We start from the raw sequence: 26,881 nt of genomic DNA, 5'->3' as shown, positions 1-26,881 counted from the left end.
AGGCAATATGACTATTTGCCTTAGAGGGTTACTGAAGGGAGCAGTGACACGACCCATGTAAGGGACTGAGCTCTTGGCTTGGCACTTAGTAAGTACTCAGTGAATACAAGCATCTTTGATGATGATGGTGACAAGGATTGTTAAAGTTACGGTGAGGGCTAACCACCACTGCCAGCCCCAGCATTTTCTTCTTCATGCTACTGGGATACCCACTTCACGTCTGTGATTACATTTCGTGAACTGAGCTCAGGCATACAAAGTGCAGACACACGAAACTCTGAAAATCCAAACATTTTCCCGAAGCCCAGGAAAGTGGGACCCAAATTCAGCCTATTAAAGACTAAGGGTGCTGGGTGCTGGGCAAACTGCCAGAAAAATATATCCTGAAAATCAGGACTGCCCAGCAGGGTCTGTTGTGAGTGTTGAGAAAGTGATTCTAAAGTTTATAGGGAGAGGCCAGAGACCCAGACTGGCCACCCTAATGTGGAAAGAGAACAAAGGTGGAGGACTGACACTATCCAACTTTAAGACTTACTGTAAGGCTACAGTAATCAAGACAGTGTGGTATCGGCCAAAGAATGGACAAATAGATCAGTGGAACAGAATGAAATGCTCAAAAATAGATTCACATAATTATAGTCAACTGACCTTTGACAAAGGAGCAAAGGTAGCACAACTGAACAAAGACAGTCTTTTCAACAAACTGTGCTGGAACAACTGGACATCCACGTGCAAGAGAAAAATGAATCTAGACACAGACCTTCTACTTTTCACAAAAATTAACTCAAAATGGATCACAGACCTAAATGTAAAATGTGGAACTATAAAACTCTTAGAAGACACCATAGCAAGAAACCTAGATGGCCGTGGGTATGGCGATGACTTTTTAGCTAAAACACCAAAGGCACTATCCATGAAAGAAGTCACTGATAAGCTGGACTTCATTACAATTAAAACGTTCTGTTCTGTGAAAGACAATGTTAAGAGAATGAGAAGACAAGCCACTGTCTGGGAGAAAAGGTGTGTTTTGCAAAAGACACGTCTGATAAAGGGTTGTGATTCAAAATATACAAAGAACTTTAAACTCAAGATAAGGAAACTTACCACTCAATTAAAAAATGGACAAAAGAACTGAACAGACACCTCACCAAAGAAGATACACAGATAATCAAGTAAGCGTGGAAAGGGCTCTACGTTGTAAGTCATCAGGGAATGCAAATTACAATGAGGTACTGCTGCATACCTATTTGAACGCTCCAGATCAGGAACACTAACACCACCCATTGCTGGTGAGGAGGTGGAGCAAAAGGAACTCTCACACACTGTCAGCAGGAATGCACAATGGCACGGCCACTTTGCAAGGCGACTTGGTGGTTTCTAATAAAACCAAACATACTCTTAACATATGACTTAGCGATTCTGCTCCTATTTACTCAAAGGAGTTAAAAACTTATGTCCACAAAAAACCCATACATGTCAGTTCATGGCAGCTTTATTCATAATTTCCAAAACTTGGAAGCAAACAGATGATGTTCAATAGGTGGATGAATAAACTGTGGTGCCTCCAGACAATGAAACGTTACTGAGAGCTAAAAAGAAGTGAGCCAGCAAAGCCATGAAAAGACATGGAGGAATCTTCTATGCACATTGCTAAGTGAAAGAAACCAATCTAAAAAGGCCAGATGCGGTATGATTTCAACTATCAGATGTTCTGGAAAGGGCAAAATTGTGGAGATAGTAAAAAGATCAGTAATTTCCAGGGGTTGAGCGGTGGGTAGGGATGAAGGAGTGGAGCACAGAGGATTTTGAAAGAAAAGAAACTATTCTGTACGATACCACAATGGTGGACACATACATTTGACCAAACCCACAGAACGTATAATACCCAGAGTGAGCTGTAACGTAAATTATGGACTCTGGGCAACTATAAAGTCTCAATGTTGGGTCATCAGTTATAACAAATGGACCACTTTGGTTGATAATTGGGGAAACTATGCATGTGTGGGGGCCAGTTTATGGGAAATCTCTGTACCTTCCTCTCAATTTTACTGTAAACTTGAAACTGCTCTAAAAAAAATAAAGTCTTAATTAAAAAAAAAATCAGGGCTGGAGGAAATTTGATAAATCTCCATTTCAGGTGAGGAGACTGACCTGGCCAAGGTGTATAGCCACAAAATTTGGGTTGGAACCTCTATTCTTTCCATGGCTCCAAGGAAGAGTCAAGGGTCCTGTGGCTGGTTCAGGAATACTTGTAACACCCACTTGTCTTTGTTCTGACAGTGTGTGCAATATCACAGGGTGGTTACCGTCTTTGGAGTCACGTAAGCCTGGCTAAAACCAGGAACTACCTCTTACACACATAATGTGACCTTGAATCCACTGCTGAACTGTCTGACCCTCAGTTTATTTCTCTCTCAAATGGACACATAAGTCTATTGTACAGGTTTAAGTGAGAGTTTAGTAATATCTGAAAAGTGTCCAAGGACCTTAGAGTAAATGGCATTTGCTGCTGATATTATCACCATCATCACAGTTATTATTGGCTTGAAGCAACACAGGGTCACTGCTGTGGAGGGAGCGTGTGGTCTGTTTTCACGAGCTGTTGTGGTGGAGTTTTTTGGCTCAAGGAGGAGCCTGGCAAGAGAGGGAAGAAACTGAAAAGGGAGAAAAGGTCACGTGGCTGCTGCCCCGACCTGGCCCCGCAAAATGGAAAAAGAACAGAAGGGAAAGGAGTTGCACTAAAGGCAGCAGAGGCCTGGGGCAGACAGCAGTGGGTGCCACTGTCTCCCCACCTGGCTATTCCTTGCTTTTGCCCCCACTTGTTGGCTACACATCACAGTGAGGAGGGCTTTAGGCTCAGGGAAGTTCCAGAAAGAAACAGCTGAGGCCACAGGAGTGGTAGGAGACTTGGACCCCTCGCTTGGATGAAAATATTGGGGGACCCGAAGATACTGACTATCCTGAGGATGCCTGGGTAACATCTGGGGAGCCTTGAGGGTGAGGACGGGAAGCCTGAAGCCTCAAATCAGCAGCTCGTGGGTTGTATCATCGAGGCATGTATGTGGCTTCATTATCACCTGGAGGCCTAATTGTTTCATGCATCTTTTATTTTCAACTGTGTGGTAAGCTTGCCGAGAGCTGGGATGACCCTGGGTCTTACATTTCTGCACCCACATGGGTTCTGTTATGGTGTTGAGCACATAGGGGAGTGTTGAGTAAATATTTAGTAACCGATTCCTTGTAGATTTGTCTTCAACATGAGGCAGTAGGAGAGAAGCTTTTCCCAGCCTTAAGTCATTTTGACATCTGATCTACCTCTTTTTGTTACAGACACACCAGTGGAGACTTCCAATAATGATATCATAATATATAAGACATCATGAGCTGTGATATGATATAATATTATATGATATAATACAATATTATAAAGCTTACATGTATCGAGTGCCTATAATAAGCCCAGCATTTAACCCACATTACCATTTAGCTGCCTAATGATGAAACGACTTTTGTTATTAGTATTGTCTCTGTTTCACAGATGAGGAAACTTAGGTTCGGAAAGGTTATCTAACTTGGGTAAGGTCACACAGGCATGTCAACCAGGGCTGACGAGTGACAGCTGGGGGACCTTCATGGCTCAGAGGGGTCTCTTGGTTCTGTTCAAGGGAGAACTACAAAGCAGATGAAGACTCTGAATCTGGACACATCGACAGAACCGAGGCTGGGTTGAGAACGGGAGACTCAGCTTTCGAAATTGTGAGCTCCATCATGGAGAAGCAGAGGCTATAAATCCCCACCCGCCGAAATACAAATCACGCTCGTTGGCATGAGTGCAGAGCTTCAGGGACACCTGAGTTCTTGTTTTATGGCTCTTCCACCCACCGAGTCTGGGGGAGAGCCCAAAGCATTCCATCCTGAAATGACAAGCTGCATGGGCCCAAACAGTTTACGGCCTGCTCTGAGCACAGGGTGAGGCAGTGAGATCGGGGAGGGCACCTGCAAAAATGGGCGCTTTGGAGAGGAGCCTGCAGAGCCAAGACCCGCAGGATGGGCAGAGGCAGCGGTCTGTTGGTCTGTAAACTCCAGCCAGTGGCACTTTTCATAGTCATGCTTCAAATGACACTGTGTGTTTCTCTGTTGCCCGCATTTTTCAGATTCTTCCCCCAGGCCTACTTTGCTGTGTTATGTGCTAAGTTCTATGGTGGAGAGTTTGTCTCCTCTCATGCGGTTCCCAACCCCAGCCAATGGTCTTCCTTTCTTACTCTCTTCAGGTCAAGCTCCTGGCGACCCTGGTTATCAAGGTTATAGAATTCTCCTTAGCAACATTCGAGCTGACATTTCCTGAGTGCTACTGAGTTCCAGGCACTATGCTAAGCATTTTACATGCATTGTTTAACACCTGCAGCAGCCCCAGGATGCAGTTTAGGGTGAAGAATTTATGGCTCTATTTTGGTGTTAGGATGGCCCTGGTAAGGCCTGAATTCTGCCTTGTCAATCATCTCATCCCCTTTGGGTTTCCTAGAGAGATGTTATGTGGAGGAAAATAATAGCTGCAAGGGGACCAAATAGCTTCTATGTAAATAGCTGTACAGTATATTCTAATGCACATTCCAGGTTAGAAGCTGTGTTGGGAGAAGTGGCTTAGGCTCCGAGCTGCATGAGCCCACCTAAATCCCTTGACTCCGTCTCAGTTTTGGTCTGGGTGTGCTCAGGTGTGCTGCGGAAGGGGAGCTGGGGAAAGAGGTCTACACTCTAGAGGGACTTCCCAAATTCGGATTTTAAATTCTGCCATGAGGAAGAGAAGAGAAATGCGAGAGCAGAGCATAGGTTGTTGCTTTTAAAACACTGTTACCCTTATGCTGGACACCAGAAATTGACACACTGACTGTAACTGACTATACCTCCGTAATAATAATAAAAAAATATTGTGCAAGTGAAACACTGTTATCCTGTCTACCAGTAAATGTGGCTCAATGAATGTCCTTGACTTTCACCAATAAAATAAGCAATTCCTCCCTTGTATGACTGGGGACCATAGCAAGAAACATAAAAGCACAGGGTGGGCCTCTCATTGAAAAAACTAGAGTTGAAACAATTAGAAATTAAAAAAAAAAATACTTAGTGCTAATTATGGTGCAGGCACCGAGTTAAATGGTTTGTAAGGATTATCTTATTCGATGCACATGACCTTGGGAGATAGCGCTGATACTGGCCCCATCGTACAGATGTTGAAATTGAGGCTCAACGCCCACACATCGAGCAGCAGTTCTGAGACAAGCCCAGGTATGAGGCCAAGCATCCAGTAAGACGTCACATTTTAAATGTCCTTGTTGAGAATGCTTTACACACTCTCTTGTGGTGTTGCTTCGTCTAGTTGTTTCTGTACCTCTGTTACTTCCAAGCCCTCTTGTGTGTCATCTGCATATCTGTTCACAAAATATACTGTAGAGAGGTTATGATCACTATTTAAAGATGAGACAAATGGGGCCCTGACTGTTCAGCGGCTTCATTTAGGTCATGGAGTTAATTGGTGACAGGCCCAGGATCAGGACCTCTGGCTTCCTCGGTCTCAGCCTTTCCTGTTGGGGCACTGGCACAGAAAGCGATCGACACAAATAACAACAAATGGCCAGCCCGGCGTCTGTCCTCTCCAGCAGAACTTGCCACTGCGGGGAACCAGGCTCTCAGCGCCATGCTGCCAGAAGGCTGGCTGCAATCCTGCGGCATCTGGAATTATTTTTGTTATAGTGGTCACCTGATGCACAGAAGAGAATCTCCAACTCTTGGTAAAAAGTCAGAATTTAAATTTCTAATCTGAATTGTTCATCTCCTAAATTCCTAACATTTCTCAGTCCTGGTCTTTTTGATACCAGCGTAAGTCACACATACAACCCTGAGCTGACACCTGAACAGGCTGTGAGCTGGAACACGTCTACTCTGCTTATTTGAACGCTGCTCATCCTTCAACGCCCTCCTGAAATGTCACCTCTTCAGGGAAGGCTTCCCTCGGCTTGGATGTTTTTGGCAGGCAGATGTGTCATGCAGCCCTTTTTACACAGGCAGGGGACACTGTAGCTGTTTACAAGTTCCTCGTGATCTCTGGACTGAGAGCCCCTCCAGGGGCTCCATGTTGGTGCACACACGCTTGATCCTGAATTAGGACTGGCTGAGCAGATTAATAAGCGTGCACTGACCCAAACACTGGAAGGCTTCTGCTACAATACAATGTGGGGACAAAAATCTTCCATCATGGATTGCCTTGGTTCACACTCCTGCTTCATTATTGCAGGTTTTCTGAATACAAATAAAAATTTACTAAGCTGGATGGAAAAACACAAATCTCTTGCTGGGTATGGCTTCTAGATTCATTAAACTAAGCCCTAGGAGAAACCAAGCTAATAAAATCCTGAAGCTAATCTCTCCTTGAAGTCATTCCATAAATCTGATTAATGGGTCACCTTTAGACCACAAGCACAGTCGCTATATTAAAAGAAAATGCTTTAACAGGATTGTAATTCTGTTAACAAGGCTTCTGCTGTTTGCAAAAAGATTTTCTCACAGTAGAAACAAGCCCAGGCTGGGTGATGCATGGGATTAGGCTGAGCAAAATTCTTAGGGCCTTTGTATTCAACAGCACAAAAATGAAGACATTTGACATCACTTTCTCAAATGTGTGAATCTGAGACAACATGGATAGAGCTAGTGTTTGGGATATAAGCTTCTATGTTGCTTCTCAGGAAAAAAAAATAACTGTCCTCTCAGATTTTGTATTCTCTGCCAGACATTCTGTCAAAAATCATTGATATTTAGGAAAAGGAAACATTCTTCAGGACAATCAGTTAAGATAATAACAGTTATCTAGCACATTCTTGCTTTCTATTCCAGGATCTTTCATAGAATTAAGCCACTTCAGAGTTGGAAAAACTTTAGGGATACACATTACAGAATCCCAGAGTGTGTCTGTTCCTATTAATGGGTGGAAAGCAATTCACAAGGAGTTGAAGATCAAAAATATTTAAAGGGGATGGAGTTAAGGACATGCAGGTGGCCTCTTTAACATCTGTTCTTCCTTCTCTTGTACACTATCTCATTTTTTCATTAGTTTTTCATCTTCCCCTGGGTAGCCGATATGCTTTCAAGGCAGTGAACTTCATGCTGGGCTCTGTGGTTCAAGTATAATCTAATTAGCATAATCTCATCTCCTGCTCACAGGGATTGGTTCTGGGATGGGCATGTGACCCACTGGGGTCACTGAGATGAGGAAGAACTGAGGAGTAAGTTTCCTGGAGCTTCCAAGAATGCTTCCAGAAGCGCTTTTCTTTCTCCCTTTGTGGGTTACTATATGCAGATGTGAGGGCTGGAGCAGCTGCAGCCATCTCACTACCATGAGGGAAATCTGCCTGAGGGCAAAAATAGCACAGAGGGGAACTGAATGAAAAGGAATGCTAAGTGCTGCATCTAGAATGCCGATTAGCTGATTGAACTATGTCTGATCACTTGCCCACCTTAGGACATTTGTAGTGACTTAAGTAACAAAGTCTTCATTGTTTAAAATTGAGTTGAGGTTTCTGCTTCTTGCAGTAGAGAGCATCTCAATTGACACAACAGTTAAACAAAGTTGGATAATTCCTAACTGAAGGTTCTCCCAGAAACTTTATTTTTGACGTGTATTGTTTGACTCAAGAAACTCATCAAGTATGTGCTATTTCCCAAACTTATCTGACTGTGGGTTTTGTTTTTCCATAAGTTTATCTCACAGGACAATATCTAGTCTGATTCCTAAGTTTTGCAAAAGTAGAAACTGAGATCCAGAGATTTAAATGACTTTTCTAAGCTATTATTAGTAGTGGGTCACAGATCGAGGTCTAGCACATAGGCCTCCTGACACTCAGGCCTGTGTTCTTGCTTCAAGTTCATACCAACTCTCTACGGAAAGATGCCCCCTCATTGAAGATGAATTTTGAAAGAATAATCTAATTATTCGTTTGCAGATTCGTAGGGTATTCTAAAGCAAAAGCTGCAAATCAGGGGGCTCACTGGCAAAATAAGATTTTTTAGGTCTGAAATAAAATAGGTCTGAAGTGTTTGGGAAAAAGTCTATCAGTTACCAACACTTAAAAATCAGGTTATTTCAAATAAAAATATGAATTTTTAGCTCCTCTGTTAAAACTCAGGCAATCTGGCAACACTAGGCCTATATTCCCACATGGTAACCAGCTGGAGCTCAGTGGCCAGCTTTGCCTCCTAAGAAGAATACAGGCCCCCACCTTCCCTGGCCCAGTTTGCCACAGTCCCCACTGCTCCCTGTTGCCTGCTACCATGTATCAGTACATGAATAATATGGCTTTCCTTTTTATAGCCAGTCTATTTCATTCAATCACCTGCCTGGCCCCCTGTAGTCACTTACTTTGTAACAATGGAAAAATTAAAATTGCCCCAATTGAGATATTAATAGGTATTAAAAAATATTTCCAAGATTCTGTAAGTTTGGAATCAGGGTTAAGAAAAGATGAACAGGCTTCTTTATTGTGGTCTTTCCTTAGTCCTTCATGGACCACGGGTTCAGGAGGGCCAGTGTAGTTTTTCCTGTCCATGGGTCTTTTTTTCAAGAGACCATCTCTCTGTCATTATTATTCCACTGAATACATTTTAGGAAATACGCCACAAAACCCCCTTCTTGTCCCTTTCTGCCAGCAAGCCTGGGAACTGACATCTCTTCTTTTTCTGGATTGTCATCACCTCGGTTTTCTGGTGTTTCCTGGAAGCTATTTTGAGAACAGAATGACAACAGCCTGGCCTACCCAGCACAGGTCCCCAAGAACAGGTCCACTTTTCTGGGACACTTAGGGCAGAGGATTTCTGGCAGAGCAGGGAGCACGGGACACCAGGCTGACTGAGGTCCCCAGGTATGCCTCCCCAGGGAGCCAGCCTCACTGGGGCATCTTCAGTGAGCAAAACAACAAAGGAGAAAGTAGAAAACAACACATGATGGGGTGGATTGGTGACAACAGAAAAACAATGCTTTCTTAAAAAACCAGCCTTGTTAGGAAAGGCGACACACTTCAACTGTTACTTTTCCTCTCTTCATGATTTCCTTATTGAAAGGTGAGGAATGACTACATCTCAACTCCAAGTGTTCAGGATACTCACAACACTCAAGACAATTAGTGCCAGCTGGAAAAAAAATAAAACCCACACCTTTGGACTCATACTGTTAGATGTACCATTGTGGGCCTGCAGGCAGAGAGACCAGAAGCTCCTCTTTTGCTGAGAAGAGGGCATGGGGGTTCTCTGAGAGGTGCTCTGGAGACAACTGAGTCCCTCGTGTTACACGATCTCCTTAGAAACCTCCCCAGGCTACAGCTTTCCAAGTGGAGTTCGGCTCCTAAACCCTCTCATCAGCCAGCTCCAAGTCGGTCAGTTACACGTTCTCCCCAGGGAAGAGGGCTTCTCCTTAGACAGACCAGCCCTTCAACAGCTGCAGAATGACCAGAGAAACTGCAGGACTTCTGCTGAACTGGGGTTCGTGAGATCAGAAGGAAGAAGTCAGAGGGACGGTGCTTTGGGAGAAAGATGGACATTTTTCTTATTTGGCAGGAGGTCAAGCCCTCACCTGCTTCAATCATCTGAGTGACTGACTCACCCAAGACTTCTCACAGCTAGCCCAGAAAGCGCTCTTCACCACCGTGCGCTCTCTGAGTGCTCAGGCTCCGTCCCCTCCCTCCTTTCTGGGCTACGTGAATGCTCACAAAATTGAGACACATGATAACTCCGTTTTCTTCCCTTACTGACCCAGAGCATATCCCTTCCCTCACAACCCAGTTTGGTTACTTGCTCAATGGAGTCTTTCTAAAACAACAGCATGGATAAAATAACATCAAATAACACGGAAAGACAGAGGGCGGGGAGTTTTCGTTTGGGTTGGGACAACATCAGAGAGAAAGCTTCAGGACAGCCTGATGGAGCTAAGGCAAGTTTTACAGTCTATAAATCAAGCCACTGCAGCCTGCACGTTGAGTATCATACGTCAGAAGGAGTGCTAAACACTTTCCAAGGATTATCGCACGCAATTCTCAAGACCACCCCAGGAAGTGTTCCAATTTTATGAATGACAAAATGAGTTTCAGAGAGGTTAGGTCACTTGCTTAACGTCACATAACGTTAATGACTGACAGAGACCGCATTCAACCCAGGCAGTGTCTCCAGGGCTGGTTCTCCTAATACAGTGCTCTACTGCCCCCTGAAAAACAGGGGTGCTGCTTCCCTCCAGGGGTCTCCAAACATGCTCCAGCGTGCTCATGGACACACTGAACCCCAAATGGATGAGAATTTATACACAATTCTTACATCTGAAACAGCAAAGAAAACATCACATACTAAAGACCTCCAAATTTTAATATATGACTGACTCAAGCCTCGATCTTTTTTCCTTTCTGTTTTTTGTTTTAGACTATAATCTCCACTGTGGAGAATCAAACAGCTTCACTGCGATCAAATAATGCCATCTCCCCACCCCATCCTTCCATAAACAGCAGTGACCGTGGCAGCGGCCACAGTGAGATCAGACCTGGGCTCAAGACTTCCTCGGGGCTTTTGCTTTACCTGCTATAGACAAGGCAGTCTTGGTTATTGATCATTTTATCGGATTTGTACCGCCGGAGGTCTTCACAAGCATCCTTGATGGCCGTGACCGCCAGGATGACACAGATGGGTATCATGCTCACCGCAGGCTGGAAAGCATTGACCACGGGCACAAAATTCAGAATCATAATGCCCACAAAATAGAGATTGGCAAACCGGTGTAGCTGTTCGAAGATGTTCTTGGGTAGAAAGGACAACACAGTGTACTTGCTGGTCTTAATTTGATTCCCACGATAATGTCTGTTGGGATTCTCTTTGTGGGACCATCCTTCAAAGGGCAGGTTGGAGACCACCACTCGTTTCTTGTCTTCTTTCTTTTTCCGCCTTCTCTTCCCTTCCTTTCTCATCTCTGCTCAGTCCGGTCTCTTTAACTCTCATAGCAGGGCACTTGAGATCCCCGTGAAAGAGGTTCTTCCTGGATCGGTCCCATTGTTCAGCTGCCAGCGAGTGATGTTCCTGACATCTTTTGCTTGCCCTCTTTGCGGAAGATTTCTCTCTCCTTTCAAAACGAAAACTGAAAATAAAAAGCCGGTGTACAAACACTAGGGGAGGAATATGACAAGGAAAGAGCTTGCAGAGAACAGGTGTGACCCACCGGGTCACTTCCTCCTGCTTGTTGAGACTCCACCTGTTGGAATGCAGGCGTCACACACAGGTAGCTTCCTTTTCCACCCCAGGCAGCCAAGAACAGGTGTGCCAGCTCTGGGTCCTAAAACCCACCTGGTTAAGTTCTAAAAGCAAGAATGTTTAGCCAAGGGCCACAGATGCTTTAAAAACAGCATGCATTTTCTTTTCTGGGAGACACTGCCTGTTACTCTCCAAAGAACTGCTCTTGAACTCGGTCTCCTGAGATGATCCAATCAATTCTAGAGTTTCACTCTGGAGCGTTCAACCCTACTCTTAATAATTTAACACCGTTGGGTTTAATAATAGGAGTGTTTACTAAAGTTAAATTAAGGTTTCTAAGTCTCAGCACCATTGACATTTTGGTCTGACTCATAATTCTTTGCTGCGAGAAGTTGTCTTGTATATTGTAAGATGTTTAGCATCGTCCTTGACCGTTACCCATCAGATGCCAGTAGCACCCTCCTTCCCAGTAAGGCAACCAAAAATATTTCCAGACATTGTCAAAAGCTCCTTGCAGGGCAAAACTGCCCTGGTTGACAATCACTGAATTCAACGAACTTAAGGAACTATAATGTGAGAAGAGAGACAAATTTTTGGAAAATGCTGCTAAGTTTGCATAACCTATTTGCCACAGAGGAAATGACTTCCCTTACCTTTCATATATCTGGATGTTGGAGCAGTTTATCTCTCTGTCAAAGCAGTGTTTCTTGAAGTCCTCCACGCCATCCTTAACCATGATGACGAACAGGACAATGGCCAGTGGTAGCATGGTGATCTCCCTGTGGAAGACTTCCATGGAGGGCACCCAGTTCAGAATCACCAGGAACAGGAAATAGAGGTTAGCCCACCTGAAAGGTACAAGAGAGGTATGACTGAAAGCCACAAGGAAAAATACTCTCCACATTTTTCTTCCTAACTATTGGCCCTTCCCAATTAAAATGACATTCTCTTTCTGTGTCACCTTGAACATTATAGTAAGAGCTTTGAAGCCAAATCCATCTAGATTCAAATTTGGTTTCTACGTTTACTTGTTGTGTGACTTTCCTGAACCTGTTTTGTCTTGCATAATATGGGGCTAGTACTACCTACTTTAAAGGACTCCTATAAATATTACATGGGCTATATTTGTTACACATACAATGTAGAGGGTTCTGGAGTACAGTAGTTGCTTAATAAATGGTGGCTTACAATAGTCACAAAATTTAGAATAATGTCTAGGTATATATTTTGCTTTATAATTAAATGATGATTCTGCATATATTATCTCAAAAGAGTGGCTTGCATTTTTAAGTTTTCCAAGTGCATCTTGTTCCCTCTTGCCCCAGTGCCTTTGCACATGAAGGTCTTTTTGCAAGAATGTTCTTCTGGCTCTCTTCTCTGACTTCTCCCTGCCTCTTTTCACCTAGTTAATGCATTCTCTTCTTTCAGGTTACACCTCCTTTATCACTTCCTCCTGGAAGTCTTCCTTGACTTTCTTAACTAGGCCAGATTTCCCTTACTCACTCCAATAGCCCCATATATCTCTTCTTGGAAGTATCTATCAGAATTATAGTTTGCACCAATTTATACAATTCCTAAAATTAGGAAGACATCTGTCTCTTCCACTAGCCAATATAGTCAGGACAATATCTTTTTTTTCTCTAACACACAATACATAACCTAACACAGTAGAATCTGATAGATATTTATTGAAGGAATGAATGAATGAATGACAAAGCTTCTCAAAGAATATGCTTTCGGATATTAAAGGAAAGGTGGCCAAGAGGGCATCATCCCTCAGTTCGTCTGAGTGGCAAACACGTGGTTAAAGTGCATATTGCTCAGGCAAGGGGCTGTGTACCTGTGAAATTGCTCCAAGAGATTGTGGGGCAGGAAGGTGAAGAGGGTGTACTTGGCCGTGCAGATTCTGTTGCCAGGGTATCTCCTGGACACCTTCGCCCAATCCTGGTGGAAAGCGTTGTTGTTGGGGAACACGACCCGCTGCTGCGTCACGCTGTAGCTCTGCCTCCCCTTCTCCGGGGACAGCAGTGGGGTGGCTTCTGACGGAGACTGGGGCAGAGCATCTCTGACTCGCCACTGCCACTGGTGCCAGGACGAGTCCACTGAGAGGGCCATTTCTGGCAGCAGCTATGGTCCGAAAAAGGATGCGTGAAGTCACTGGGGTCAGGAAAAATCTGCGATATATCAACACAGGAAGAAGCTGTGGTTAGGAGAAACAGGTGGCATACTGGCCCCCCAACTTGTCTCCCCAGCCGTCCAAGGTAGAAGGGACACGGTGTGAAAAAAACAGGTTTAGTCTTTATCATTCCTCCTTTCTAGTGTGAGAGACATGAAGCAAATAATCATATAAATAATATACAACTAGCCCTGCGATGAGTGCCAGGAAAGCATTTAAGCTGGTGGGTGGGGTGGGGTGGGGAGGGTGCTGACGGCCCCGCTGGGCTACCAGCCAAAGTGGCCTGGGGGGCTATGACCCCAGAGGTCAGAATTCGAGCTCTGTTCATTCCTAACTGGGGACGTCCTTCCACCTTGCAGGTGTCCAGTTTCCTCAGCGTAACATGAGGAAACTTGGTCTTATTCTACTGTTTTTTTTTTTTTTTTGGTTAGGAACAAATCAGACAGTACATAAAGTAAACTGAGGTATGTCTTAAAGGGAAAGTTATTTATTCTTTAGGTTGTCCTGGCTCTAACATTTTCTGATACTGGTGACATTTCGGAGAACCTCATTTGCGGTCAGGACCTCACAGGAGAGTGACAGGTGGTACAGAGGAAAGTTTCTTTCTTAGGAAATTTGAGCGCGAGGTGACTGGGCTGTGATGAATGTGGTTGCATGAATGGACATGGCTGGCTTTTTCTGATCTGGCTGACTGGGGGTAGGGGTTGGAGACCCTTCCTTTTTCTCTACGCCAGCTGTTGGTTCCTGAGACTGAGCCCTGAGCCAAGCAGATGGACTTCTTAGATGGTGGGAGACGCCGCTTTATCTATGGTATCCCAGTGTCTGTCTGAGCGCTTTTGATAAACTCTGTAAGCAAGCCCTCAAGGTTACTTTTAGCCAAATCTTGCTAAGAAGAACTTACCCAAAGATAAGTACCTGGAAGAACTTATCCAAATACACACTTTATACGGTTAGAAGCTGTATACAGTGGTGCTTCTCCCCTAGTAGGCCTGCAGGATGGTTTTCTCTTGAATAAATGGATGAGTGAATGTCAGGTACTGTTCATCTTACAGCAAGCAGCCTCCTCTGTCATGGAAAATGTGATTCACTAAAGGAGGAAAAGTCCCGTTTCTTGTTTAAATGGTAATATTTTACCTTCCTGCTGCTCCTGTGATCTGACCCTGATCTTCATGGACTTTAGTCCCAATGATTTCCAACCCACAGACCCCCAAGGCTGCAAGAAGCTCTTCAGAGTCTTAAGTGAGCCCTTGTATCCAGCATGAGAAAGTAAATGCAATTACTGACGCCGATTGTAACGTGACCAAAAGCAATATTATGACAGCTGGTAAGTCTGAAATAGTAATACACATCTTATTTCTCATTAAGATAAGTGCCCCTTTCATGGGTTCTTTTTTAAAAAAATATATTATTGTACAAGAAAAGGAAAGGAAAAGACTACTCATGAATAGAGTTGAAAATGCAAATGAGAAGTCTGGCCTTGGCTAATACCACACTCAATTTTCTCAATTTTAGGGGGTAAGACCTTCACAAAAGAAGACTGAATTGGCAGGGGAGAGGCAGGTGTTTTCGGCGGGGTAATGTAGAAAGTTCTTTTATCATAATCATATTCTTTTTTTAAAAATTAACAATGGAAAATAAGCTTCCTTAAAAACAAAGCAGATATAAAATGGATGCCAAAGTAGTGGAAGAAAGTTTGATGAGGAACTGAACATTTGCATAGTTTCAAAGTATCTCTCCTTCAGTGGGTGAGGGAGGGTGTAGCTCAGTGGTAGTGCACAAGGCCAGCAAGCACAAGGTCCTGGGTTCAATCCCCAGTACCTCCATTAAATAAATAAACCTAATTACTCCCCAACTGAAAAACAACAAAAAACCAAAAAAAAAAAAAAAACCCAAAAAAACCCAAAAAACCAAAACCACACTTGGAAAGTATCTTTCCTTCAAATTATTAATTACAATAGTTAAAAAAAATCACTTTGTAGTGGAGAAATATGGCAGACACCACCTTACCCAAGAGATCAAACATCACTGATTTTGGGATAATCTGATATCTTGGACTTCCTGACAAAACATACTGAGAAGCACGTCACCTCTGTGGTCACAAGGGAATGTTGAAAAATCTCAAACTGGAGGCTAGTCTACAAAATGACTGGCTTAGGTTTTTCAAATGTCAAAGGTCAAAGAAAGGCAGAGTAAATGTTTCTGATTAAAGAAGACTAGAAAAGATGTGACAACTAAGTGTATAATGTGTAATTCTGGACTGGATCCTGGACTAGGGGGAGATGGAACAGGTTTAAAAGACACTATTGGACAAAGGGAAAAAATTAAATACGAAATGTGGGTTAGAAACAGTATTTTAATAATGTTAAATCTCCCAATTGTGATGGTTATGTAAGAAATTGTTCTCATTCGTAGGAAATTCATCCTAAAGCAGTTACGGGTAAAGGGGCAAGACATTTCAACCGTTCAGACAGTAAGATGCGTGTATATGTGTGTGTATACATGTGTGTGCATGTGTGTATATGCGTAGTTAGCGAGGTAGGAGGTTGTGGAAGGGTGTTCCAGGTAGAAGGACTGGTTCTACAAACAGAAATTCATAGGTGCGTCCTACAGAGCACACAAAGTGAGGGACAAAGAGCAGGGAAAATTGAGGCTGGAGAGACAGACCAGTGCCTGGTAGCCTACAAAGGCTACTGATGATGCTGAAAGTCAGACGTCCTGGAGAGCTGTAGGCAGGGAAGCGACGTGATTGGAGCTGTGGGTCGCAGGTGTTATTCTGGCTGCAAAGCAAAAGAAATGGGCTGGAGAAGCCAAGACTGCGGGCCAGGAGGCAGTTCCTTCACCCACTGCTTCTCCTTTGCTCCAAATAAATTGCTTCCTTCCAAAGGTAGAACAGGAAACAAAGGGGGATTGTGCAATCCTTTGATGATCTGAGGTGTGGTTCACTGCTGCTTTCAGACAGGGAGGGCGTGTCTGAAGCAATGCTCCAAAGTCCTTGTAGCCATAAAATCTCTCATTCTTATTTTTTGATATGGCGCCTTCTGCTAACAATAAAATTGAGGGTTATTTAATTTTGCTAATCATCACTCAGATTGCCTCTGGCTTGAAGTAGTATTCCTCTTTAGCATTAATATCACTTTTCCACTGAGCAGAATGTCCCCTAGACGGGGCACGGGGGGCATTCCTATATGGTGGACCATTAGCCTAAAATACTGGGTTAATTACAGTTTGCTAAGAAATTTTGTTCTTATTCCCACACTTTCTCCATCCTGGCCAGCTCACGTTATCAATTAGCCCTAGTTCTTTTCTTTTACATTTTAATGAATTCAAGTAAACCCCATCTTTAGCAAATTTCGTATTTATTGTTAGGGGTCAATTAACCAGTTATTCATTGAATCAAAAGGAAAAAAACTTACTGACCCCTTGTTTCGTACCAGGTGAGTGAAACACAGACATCCACTCCTCTCCCCCTGGAACCTGACCTCTGGTGAGGCTGAGAGATTTTAAACATACACTGATAAAAATAAATATATATTCACCAACTGGGATAAGTGCCACAAAGGAGGAAAGGGTGCAATGTCATTGCAGGATGGAGGGATATGACCTTGTCCCTGAAGAGGTGGGGCTTGAGCTGAGATCAGGGGATGAGAGGTGACTGCGTGGAATAGTGTGTGTGTGTGTGTGTGTGTGTGTGTGTGTGTGTGTGTGTGTGTGTGTGTGTGTGTGTGTGTGTGTGTGTGTATGTGTCTGGAAGTAAGTGAACAACGAGGAAGAAGCCACATTTGCAAGCTTTCTGTGGCTAGAGCAAACTTGTTGACTGTAAAAATGGAAAGAAGGGCGGACCTAGAGATAATCATACTAAGTGAAGTAAGTCAGACAGAGAAAGACAAATATATGATATCACTTCTATGTAGAATCTAAAAAAAATGACACAAATGAACTTATTTATAAAACTGAAATAGACTCACACAGAAAACAAACTTACCACAGGGGAAAGCGGTGGGAGAGAGGGATAAATTAGGAGTTTGGGATGAGCAGATACACACAACTATATATAAAATAGATAAACAACATGACCCGACTGTATAGCACAGGGAACTATATTCAATATCTTGCAATGGCCTATAATGAAAAAAAATATGAAAAGGAATATATATATATATGTGTGTGTATTTATATATAACTGAATCACTGTACTGTACACCAGAAACTAACACAACATTGTAAATCAACTACACTTTAATTAAAAAAAAAATTGGAAGGAAGACCCAAGTAGGGCTAGAAAGCAGGAAAAAGTGACCAGAGAGTTATTTTCCCTTTACGTGCAGTTCTCTAAAAACAGTATCAATTGGTCAGGACCATGGGGGGTTTAAATTAAATTTAATCTACACTCAGATTCTTGATAAATAATGCACTGTCCTGACATTAGAATTTATTAGAATCGAAGAAAGTTTGGCCTTCAATTAACTACAGGGGCTTTTAAAGCACTCCACCCTCAGGTCAAAATGTGTCAATCTCACGGAAACAATTTCCAGTGAGATACTGAGTTAATAACCAATAACTACCTTAGAAAAAAGTCTGGGGTTGGCATGTCCTTGAATCCATCAGTTAGATCAGTTTTCCCCAAACTGCAATCACTCTGAGTCACTTTCCAATTCCTGCCATACCTTAATATCATCAGTTTTACTAAGTGCAACGTATTTTGTTTCAAGTCCACTCACTTTTTAAAAGCTTAATCAACTTTAGCTTTGTGCTAAAGTAGTGAGTGATATATGGAATGAGGGGTTTGACAAACTTACTATTTTTTTTGTTGTTGTTTTCTTTTTTAAAACATTTTTTATTGATTTATAATCATTTTACAATGTTGTGTCAAGTTCTAGTGTTCAGCACAATTTTTCAGTCATACATGGACATATACACACTCATTATCGCATTTTTTCCTCTGTGATTCCCTGTGCTATACAGTATAATCTTGTTTATCTATTCTACAATTTTGAAATCCCAGTCTATCCCTTCCCACCCTGCGCCCCCCTGGCAACCACAAGTCTGTATTCTATGTCTATGAGTCTATTTCTGTCTTGTATTTACGCTTTTTTTTTTTCTTGTTTGCTTGTTTGTTTTTGTTTTTGTTTTTTAGATTCCACATATGAGCGATCTCATATGGTATTTTTCTCTCTCCTTCTGGCTTACTTCACTTAGAATGACATTCTCCAGGAGCATCCATGTTGCTGCAAATGGCGTTATGTTGTCAGTTTTTATGGCTGAGTAGTATTCCATTGTATAAATATACCACAGCTTCTTTATCCAGTCACCTGTTGATGGACATTTAGGCTGTTTCCATGTTTTGGCTATTGTAAATAGTGCTGCTATGAACATTGGGGTGCAGGTGTCATCCTGAAGTAGATTTCCTTCTGGATACAAGCCCAGGAGTGGGATTCCTGGGTCATATGGTAAGTCTATTCCTAGTCTTTTGAGGAATCTCCACACTGTTTTCCAGAGTGGCTGCACCAAACTGCATTCCCACCAGCAGTGTAGGAGGGTTCCCCTTTCTCCACAGCCTCTCTAGCATTTGTCATTTGTGGATTTTTGAATGACGGCCATTCTGACTGGTGTGAGGTGATACCTCATCATACTTTTGATTTGCATTTCTCAGATTATTGAGTGATATTATCAGTGATATTGAGCATTTTTTCAAGTGCCTTTTGATCATTTGTATGTTTTCCTTGGAGAATTGCTTGTTTAGGTCTTCTGCCCATTTTTGGATTGGGTTGTTTATTTTTTTCTTATTGAGTCGTATGAGCTGCTTATATATTCTGGAGATCAAGCCTTTGTCGGTTTCATTTACAAAAATTTTCTCCCATACCGTAGGTTGTCTTTTTGTTTTACTTATGGTTTCCTTTGCTGTGCAGAAGCTTGTAAGTTTCATTAGGTCCCAACTATTTTTTTTTTAAATAGGCACTAACAGGAGCTACTTTTGCTAAAATAAAAATTCTGAGCCCATTACTATAACATTGTCCTGGACCATCTATATTTTTATTTGCTGCCTGGGAACTAGGTTCAGAAACATCACCAACTATCCATAAAGTGTCAAGTCATTTTCATTATTCAAGGCTTACCAACGAATGCAGGGAAGACTGGTAACACATCCTGTAAGATTTTTGTTTGTTTCCCATAGAAGTACCGAAATGGCAAAGGCAAAGGCAGCAAAAGGTTTTTCATCAACCCTGAATTAAATGAAAAGTCCAGTGTCCAGATTCCTATCCATTCCCAGGCATTTTACTAAACCAAGAAAGGATTTGTAATAAGACAATCTTATCATCAACTTCTTATTCATGTTGCTTTTCTCATTTATTTTGGTTGGATTTGCTTGAGGAGATGGCCATCCTGTTTATATGGTCAAGGAGGGAGGGTACAGCTCAAGTGGTAGAGCACATGCTTAGCATGCACAAGGTCCTGGGTTCAATCCCCAGTACCTCCTCTAAAACTAAATAAGTAAACCTAATTACCCCCCCCAAAGAAAAAAAACCAAATAAAATGATGTTTCCATTAATGTGGTCTTCCACCTCTTCTATCCATACCCATTTTACAGATGAAGAAACAAAAGTAAAGGAAATAGAATAATACCTCTCTAGAATCTGCCATTTCTTCCTACTCCCTTTCAGGAAAACCTATATTAACTAGGATCCAAGTTACTTTTTTCCTCCCCCACATTTTAATGTTTTGAACCTAGGATAGGTCACATTACTGATATGGTAATGTTCCTTAATTTTTTTTTCTTTTTACCCTCACAACATTATTAAATTGACAGCATTTTAGATTCAAGGAAACATGTTTAGTTGCAGGCTAGAAAATAGAAATCTCGGTTTGAAAGCTGCTCACTAAGGTCTCGGTTCTGGGGCCTGCCCAGGGAAGTCCAGCCAGGCTTCGTGGGAAAGGAGGGGTCGAGCGGGAGACCTTATCCTACAGCAGAGCTCAGCTGGGTGCGAAGCCTTGGGGACGGCTGAACTTCAGAGCCTTCATTCGCCTTGAACGCAGCTGTAGGAGTCCATGTACAGCTGCTGCCTGCAGTCAGTTTCTGTAAGCACCAGACAGCGCTCTGTCCTTCCCAAAGGTTGTGCCTCATTCAGGGACTACAAAACAGGTCCTATAATTAGGATGCCAGATGCTGCACTCCTCTAGAGAGGAAGAAATGCTGACTAAGAAATGAGGCTGCAGGCCCGTGCACAGGGACGCGCAGGGGTGGGGATGGCTGCCTTTAGAGGCTGGTGAAAGCGGGGACTAGTGTGAAAGAGGAAAGGAGAGTGAGAAGGAAATAGCAAACACCTTAAATAAAACAAACCACAGGATGCAATGCTGTAGGAGATAAAGAAAATACATGACAGATGACATTCTATAGCATGGACCTTCGTGGGAAAGAACTGGTCAAAGGGTCTTTACAAAACTTACGTATTATCAGTAAATCATGCTCAGTGTCCATCACTAGCGTTTTGGTTAATGCTTTTTACCCCTGGCTATGTTTCTCTTAGCTCCTCAGTCCGTAAAAGCCTGCAATTCCAATAGAGTTTCAAGAATAACTTTTTTTTAAACAGACGAGAAGATAATGTCTGTAGTCTGTTATGTTAAACTCCATAACCCCTCAAGTTCATTAGCGTTCAGGGCATCACCAATTACCCAGCATGCTGATCTCCCATTCGGTGTATCTGGAGCTCAAACCTCCCTCATGAGAATTTGACAAGGGTACCCCACTGCCTACTTGCCATCTCCACTTTTTTGCTGGGTATCTCAACTCTAAATTTCTAGAACTCTTGGATTCTCTTCAAAATTTACTTGGCTCCAGTTGTCCTTTTTCTATGAATAGCATCTCCATTTACCCAAGTGACCTGGTCAATACCTTTGATTCCTCCTTCATTTGCTGCAGCCAAACTATTTATCTGTTCCATCCATTTTTGCCTTCTAAATATTCTTCAAATCCATCTGCTCCCAACACTTTCGTTGCTTCCACTCTAATAAAAGGCATTATCATCTCTCGCCTTGGATGACTGCAACAGACTTTTAACTGGTTCCTGCATCCTTGCGCGGTCTCTTTCCAATCTAGCCTTCGCACTGCAGCCAGAATTATTTTTCTAAACTAGATCATGCCAGTTCTCTTCTTAATTCTTTATGACTGTGTTTGTATAAAATTCAGACTTCTACGTTACTTCACATGATGCAGCTCTTCCTAACTCTTTCCTTCCTGCTCAATATTCTCCAACACTCTAACTTATCTCTCTTTCCCTCTTTTTTTGGCGCACAAGTCTAGGCATGTAGTAGTTCCTTTCCCTAAAAGCTCTTTTTTTCACTCTTTGTATATTAGTCAGGCTAAGCTAGGCGAGGCTGTGAAACAAATAAGGCCCCAAATCTGAATGGCTTAGCACAACCTATGAAGAGTTTGCAGGTCCAAGTTAACTCTACTCCAACCAGTGACTCAGGGATCCACGCTCCCTCTACATCATGATCTCAACATGTGGCTTTAAACATAGCCAACAAAAGGACCCGGAAGTGCATTACCTTACTTTGCTCAAATGGCCAGAACCAGGCACATGGCCTTATCCTGATTGCAACAGAGGCTAGGCCAGGTGGGAAGGACTCCTTAGTGAGCAGCAGTTGTCTCTGCCAGGTCCCAGATTAAAATATATTTCTTCAGATAGTTGGGTAAAGGCTGAATCCAGGGAGGGCTACTGGAGTAATGAGGCAGTGTGACAGGATACGGTCAGACCTGTCATTACTGCCATGAGCTGAAGAAAGGAACTTTACATTTTCCAAACACTCTGACACCCTTTCTACTATGATGTCCGACTTCAAATTTGAGACCTAAATTCTGGCCCTTAAACATTGCCCTGAGGTAGGCTGCTGACCACAAGCAAGAGGTCAGAGTATTCACATGTGCTCCTGGCATAGTCTGTGGATGGAACACACTATACACTGTGTACATATGTGAGCCCCAATTTTAAAGTGGGGCGGATACAATTAAAATAGAGATACTGTACATTTGTTTAAAGGCATAACTGATTTCATGATAGGATTTTGCTACTACTATGCATTTTCTCAATCCATGAATACTAAAATTATAGCACATTTCAGGTAGAAGTGATGAAATTCTTTGATGACCAGAGGGCTCTTTGGGCTCTGAAAGGCTGAAATACTGGTGTAGCCAAGGGAGCCCAGGACTGCAGGCAGGGTATCCAGCTAAGTGCCAGGAGAATGAGCCGTAATGCACAGTTCCTGACCTAACAAAATAATTGGAGAGATGAGATACAGACACAGGAAGGGTCACTGGATAGGCTATCAATGGGGAATTGAATAAACACAGACAGTGAGCAGCTGAAACTATCAGGGCTGGAAGTAAAACCTGGATGACCAGGTGGAACCAAGGCGAGCTTCCTGGAGAAGCAGAAGTGGCCAATCAGTGCATGTGAGGGCGTGGGCATCCCGGAGCAGGCCTGAGTCCAGCAGGTTTGGGAATAGGCAAGTGAGAAGCCCCATCTCTTGTCCCCACCTCTCAGACCTCCTGAGTCAGAAACGCTGGGGGCTGGGATGAAATCTGCACTCTTCACCAGCTCTCAGATCATTGTAGGGCAGGGTTGCCAAACACAAACCTAGAGAGACCATGCCTTATGCCCTCACATATCTGCTCTCCATTGAAAATGGCCTCTTCCCATTTTCCCCACCTCTATTCCAAGCCTGATTTCCCAAGCATCTTCCTTAATGAAAGACAAAGTTCTTGGAAAATAAAAAGACAATCTGGGCAATCTTGTCTTTGTAAGAGGCAGGTAAAATGAGATGCATAATTTCATTTTTTATATCCCTCCAGGCAGAAATGTGATTTCACTTAAGAGTTGTTTTATAGATTCTTTTGGTTTGTTTTACCGACAAAATAATTAAGTTGGGTCTAATTAAAAGTGAATAAATCGCTCACAGAAGCTGAATAAATCAGTGCTGAGTAGAAGGGTGAAGAAAGTTGTTCAAAGTCTGCAGGGCTGAAAGCAGTTAAAAGACACTAGCGCCCACTGACGGGCTCAAGTCACTTCACTTAAAACATATACGTGGTGATGGGAGTTGCAGGCTGACAAACACGCCCAGGAAAGAGGGAGGTGGGGACGGGCAGGGAGCAGGACCTGGAAAATTTGGGAGGAGCTTGCTTCAAGGGGGACTAGGTGCACGGCTTCGTGCAGAGTGGAGGACCAGATCTGGGAAGTGGGGTGAGAAAAACCGATATTTGGATAGCTGCCTCCAGTGCTTTCCGAGGGAGGAAATATACTCAGATCAGCACTTGGGATGAAAGGAAGGGGGACAGCCATTAAGAGGAGAAGAGGGAGGGACAGGAGGGAAAATTACCTGGCAGGAGCACGAGAGATGGAGATTAAGATGGCAGCAGGCTGGCTGGTGCTTGTGTTGTCCGAAGAGGGCAGAGGGGCTTTTTTAAAATTGAGGTATAATTGACATATAGCATTAAATTAGGTTCAGGTGTATAATCTAATATTAGATATTTGCATATATTGCAAAATGATCACAATGAGTCTAGTTAACACCTGTCACTGTATATAGTTACAGATTTTTCTCTTGTGATGCGAAGCTTTAAGATCTACTCTCCCAGTAGCTTTCAAATATGCACTACAGGATTATTAACTACAGTCATCACACTGTACCTTAGATCCCTGTGACTTATTTATTTTATAACTGGAAGTTTCTGCCCTTTGACTCCCTTTCTCCACCTCATACATGTTCCACCCCCATGTCTAGCAACTACTCATCTGTTCTCTGTATCGATGAGCTTGTTTGTTTGTTCGTTTTTTTTCAGATCCACATATAAATGAGAGCACACAGTAACTGTCTCTGTCTGACCTACTCACTTAGCATAATTCATCCTTAAGATCCATCCATGTTGTCACAAATGGTAAGATTCCCTTCTTTTTTATGGCTGAATAATATTCCATTGTATATATGGGACTTTAAAAAAAAGCCAAATATTTACTAAAAAATATGTATGATATTGTAATATGATATGATATCCTTCCATGTTACTTTAAAATTGTTAGAAAAACTTTCCAGCACAGAGTGGCCTTGTCTGATTGGTATCATGTGATTGGGGGTAGATGTCTAGAAATCAAGGAGTTGTCCCCATATGTGGGTCAATGCCAAGAGCAAGAGGTAAAAGAAGAGCCACAAGAAAGAGTGGAGAGTGAGAAACTTATCAAATGCTGGAAATAAGAACCAGAGATGACTGGGAGAAACATGCATCCTGCAGGAATTCCTGGAAGCCAGGGGTAAGTGGAGACCCAGGGTTTTTCCATAGGATATGGGATGGGGGTTCATGTTGATCTCATCTGGATTTCAAAGGGCAGAGGAAGCCAAGACAAGCTGACAATCCCATTACCCAGCTGTGTGACCATGGGGAGGTCAGTGAGTCTGTCTCTGGGCCGTAGTTTCTTCCTCTATAAAATGAGGCAGGTGGACAGGCAATGGCTAGGGCCCGTGTATGTCTCTAACACTTCCACTTCAGCTTTCCTTCACTCTGACTTTTCTGAAGTCAAGGGGATGAGTGACCCTAAGGAGGGATCCTGCCAGAGGACAATTATTTCCTCCACAGATCCCAGCCCACTCATACAGTTAAATAATTTCACAGCACATAATTGCTAAGAGGCTTATCTTTTCTCCTTTCAGAAAGGGAGCTTTTTCCATTCATCTGTTTTGGTTCAGTTACTCTCTCATACCTACGTTGGGTTGAACAGTCTCGTATTTCCAAAGAAATAACTGAACTCTCTCATTTTTATTAGATTATTCATAACAAGGGTCTCAAAAGGGCTCCATATGTTCCAAACGTCTATTCCCAGAGGAGGGAGAAATTTCAAGAAAGATCCAACTGTCTATCGGACATCACCATGGGGTCATCTCTTAAGAACATCAATCTCAGTTTGTCTCCAAATGAACACTTTATCTTTACCCCTACATCTGTGACTGCCTGTCTTCCTTCTTTCTTTTCTTTTCTTTTCTTTCCTGCCTTCCTTCCGTCCCTTTTTATTGAAGTACAGTCAATTACAGTGCATCAATTTCTGGTATATAGCACAATGTCCAACTCTTGCATATACATGCATATATATATTTGTTTTCATATTTTTTTCATTACAGGTTACTACAAGATACTGAGCATAGTCCCCTGTGCTATCCAGAAGAAACTTTGCCCTTATTTCTTATTTCCCATCTTATGGAGGGGAAATGCTACCCACTCAGTAGCCCAGGCTTTTGATTCTTCTCTCATCCCATGTATCCAATCAATTACTAAGTCCTGTTGACTGAACCCTATACTCCTCCGTCAGTTCCGTCTACTCCTTTCTGGGCCCAGTGGCCCCACACCAGTCCAGGCCAGTCTCATCTCTTGCCTTGGTGACTGGAACAGTTTCACAGTTTGTCCCCCTGCTCCCAACTTCACTCCCCTCCAATCTGTTTTTCTGCAGTGAAATCAGAAATATGTCACCAAGCTGTCAATCCATTTATGTCACAACCTTGCTCAAAATCCATTCTGGCCTTCACTTTCCCTCAGAGAGGATAAGGAACAAAATTTGAACATAATTTACAATTCCTCTGCTCTATGAACTAGAGACTGCCTCTCTTTCCAGCCTCATTTTTTTGGTGAATTTCTCGTTCATTCTCTATTCTACTCACTGGACATTCTTTCATTTCCTTTTGCGTCTGTCTCTCTCTGTCACAGCCAACACCACCAGCTCCTATCCCCCTAGAGCCTGGCTAACTTCCATTCATTCTTTTAGGACTTTGATGCTACCTCCCCCAGAAGCCTTCCTTTGTCCTGAAGTACGATTGAGGGGCTAGTTATGTGCCTCACAGCACTCTGTCCTTATCCCATTTTGGCTCCTAGTTCTGTACGCTGAGCCTACGTACTTGTCTGTGTGGTCACCACTCTACTCCCGTGTCTCATGGAAGTGGTCAGCACTCTGTCCCAGCGCCTGGGGAGGTCACTCAGCACGTACCCCCAGGGCCTCCAGGGAACAGCCAGCACTTTACAGCTCCTGTCCCAGTGCAGTGACAGGCATTAAGACATGCTTGATTTCTTTGATGAATACAAATTTTGTATTTCTAATATTAGTTTTTAAAATTTCAAAGAACTTCAACCTTATTACAAGTGTGCCTTGGAGACACGGCACGTTTGGTTCTAGACCACCGCAATCAAGTGAATGTTGCCATAAAGTGAGTCACGTGAATTTTTTGGTTTCCCAGGGCATTTCAAGTTATGCAAACACTATACTGTAGTCTATTAAGTGCATAATAGCCTTGTGTCTATGGCTGCTGACTGATCAGAGTGGTGGCTGCTGAAGGCTGGGGTGGCTGTGGCAATTTCATTAAAAAAAACAAAACAAAACACTGAAGTTTGCTGCACTGATTGACTCT

The 26,881-nt window shown here is 42.9% G+C and overlaps 1 protein-coding gene across 8 annotated transcripts in view; it reads right to left on the bottom strand.

Moving 5' to 3' along the window:
* Positions 1-26,881, bottom strand: part of ATP10B (ATPase phospholipid transporting 10B (putative)) — a 282,836-nt gene that overhangs the window by 91,554 nt on the left and 164,401 nt on the right. For all 8 annotated transcript variants that reach the window (XR_004314267.1, XM_032465150.1, XM_032465147.1 and 5 more), the window contains 2 exons: positions 13,109-13,442; positions 11,922-12,116 (listed from right to left, as the gene is read on the bottom strand). Coding sequence is in view for 7 of the 8 variants with exons in the window: in XM_032465150.1 (XP_032321041.1) it covers positions 11,922-12,116; positions 13,109-13,383 (470 nt within the window). In the remaining variant the exon portion in view is untranslated. The remainder of the gene's footprint in view (positions 1-11,921; positions 12,117-13,108; positions 13,443-26,881) is intronic.

Source organism: Camelus ferus, chromosome 22, assembly GCF_009834535.1.
Source record: "Camelus ferus isolate YT-003-E chromosome 22, BCGSAC_Cfer_1.0, whole genome shotgun sequence".
NCBI classification, from domain to species: domain Eukaryota; kingdom Metazoa; phylum Chordata; class Mammalia; order Artiodactyla; family Camelidae; genus Camelus; species Camelus ferus.
This window is presented reverse-complemented; position numbering and strand designations above follow the sequence as displayed.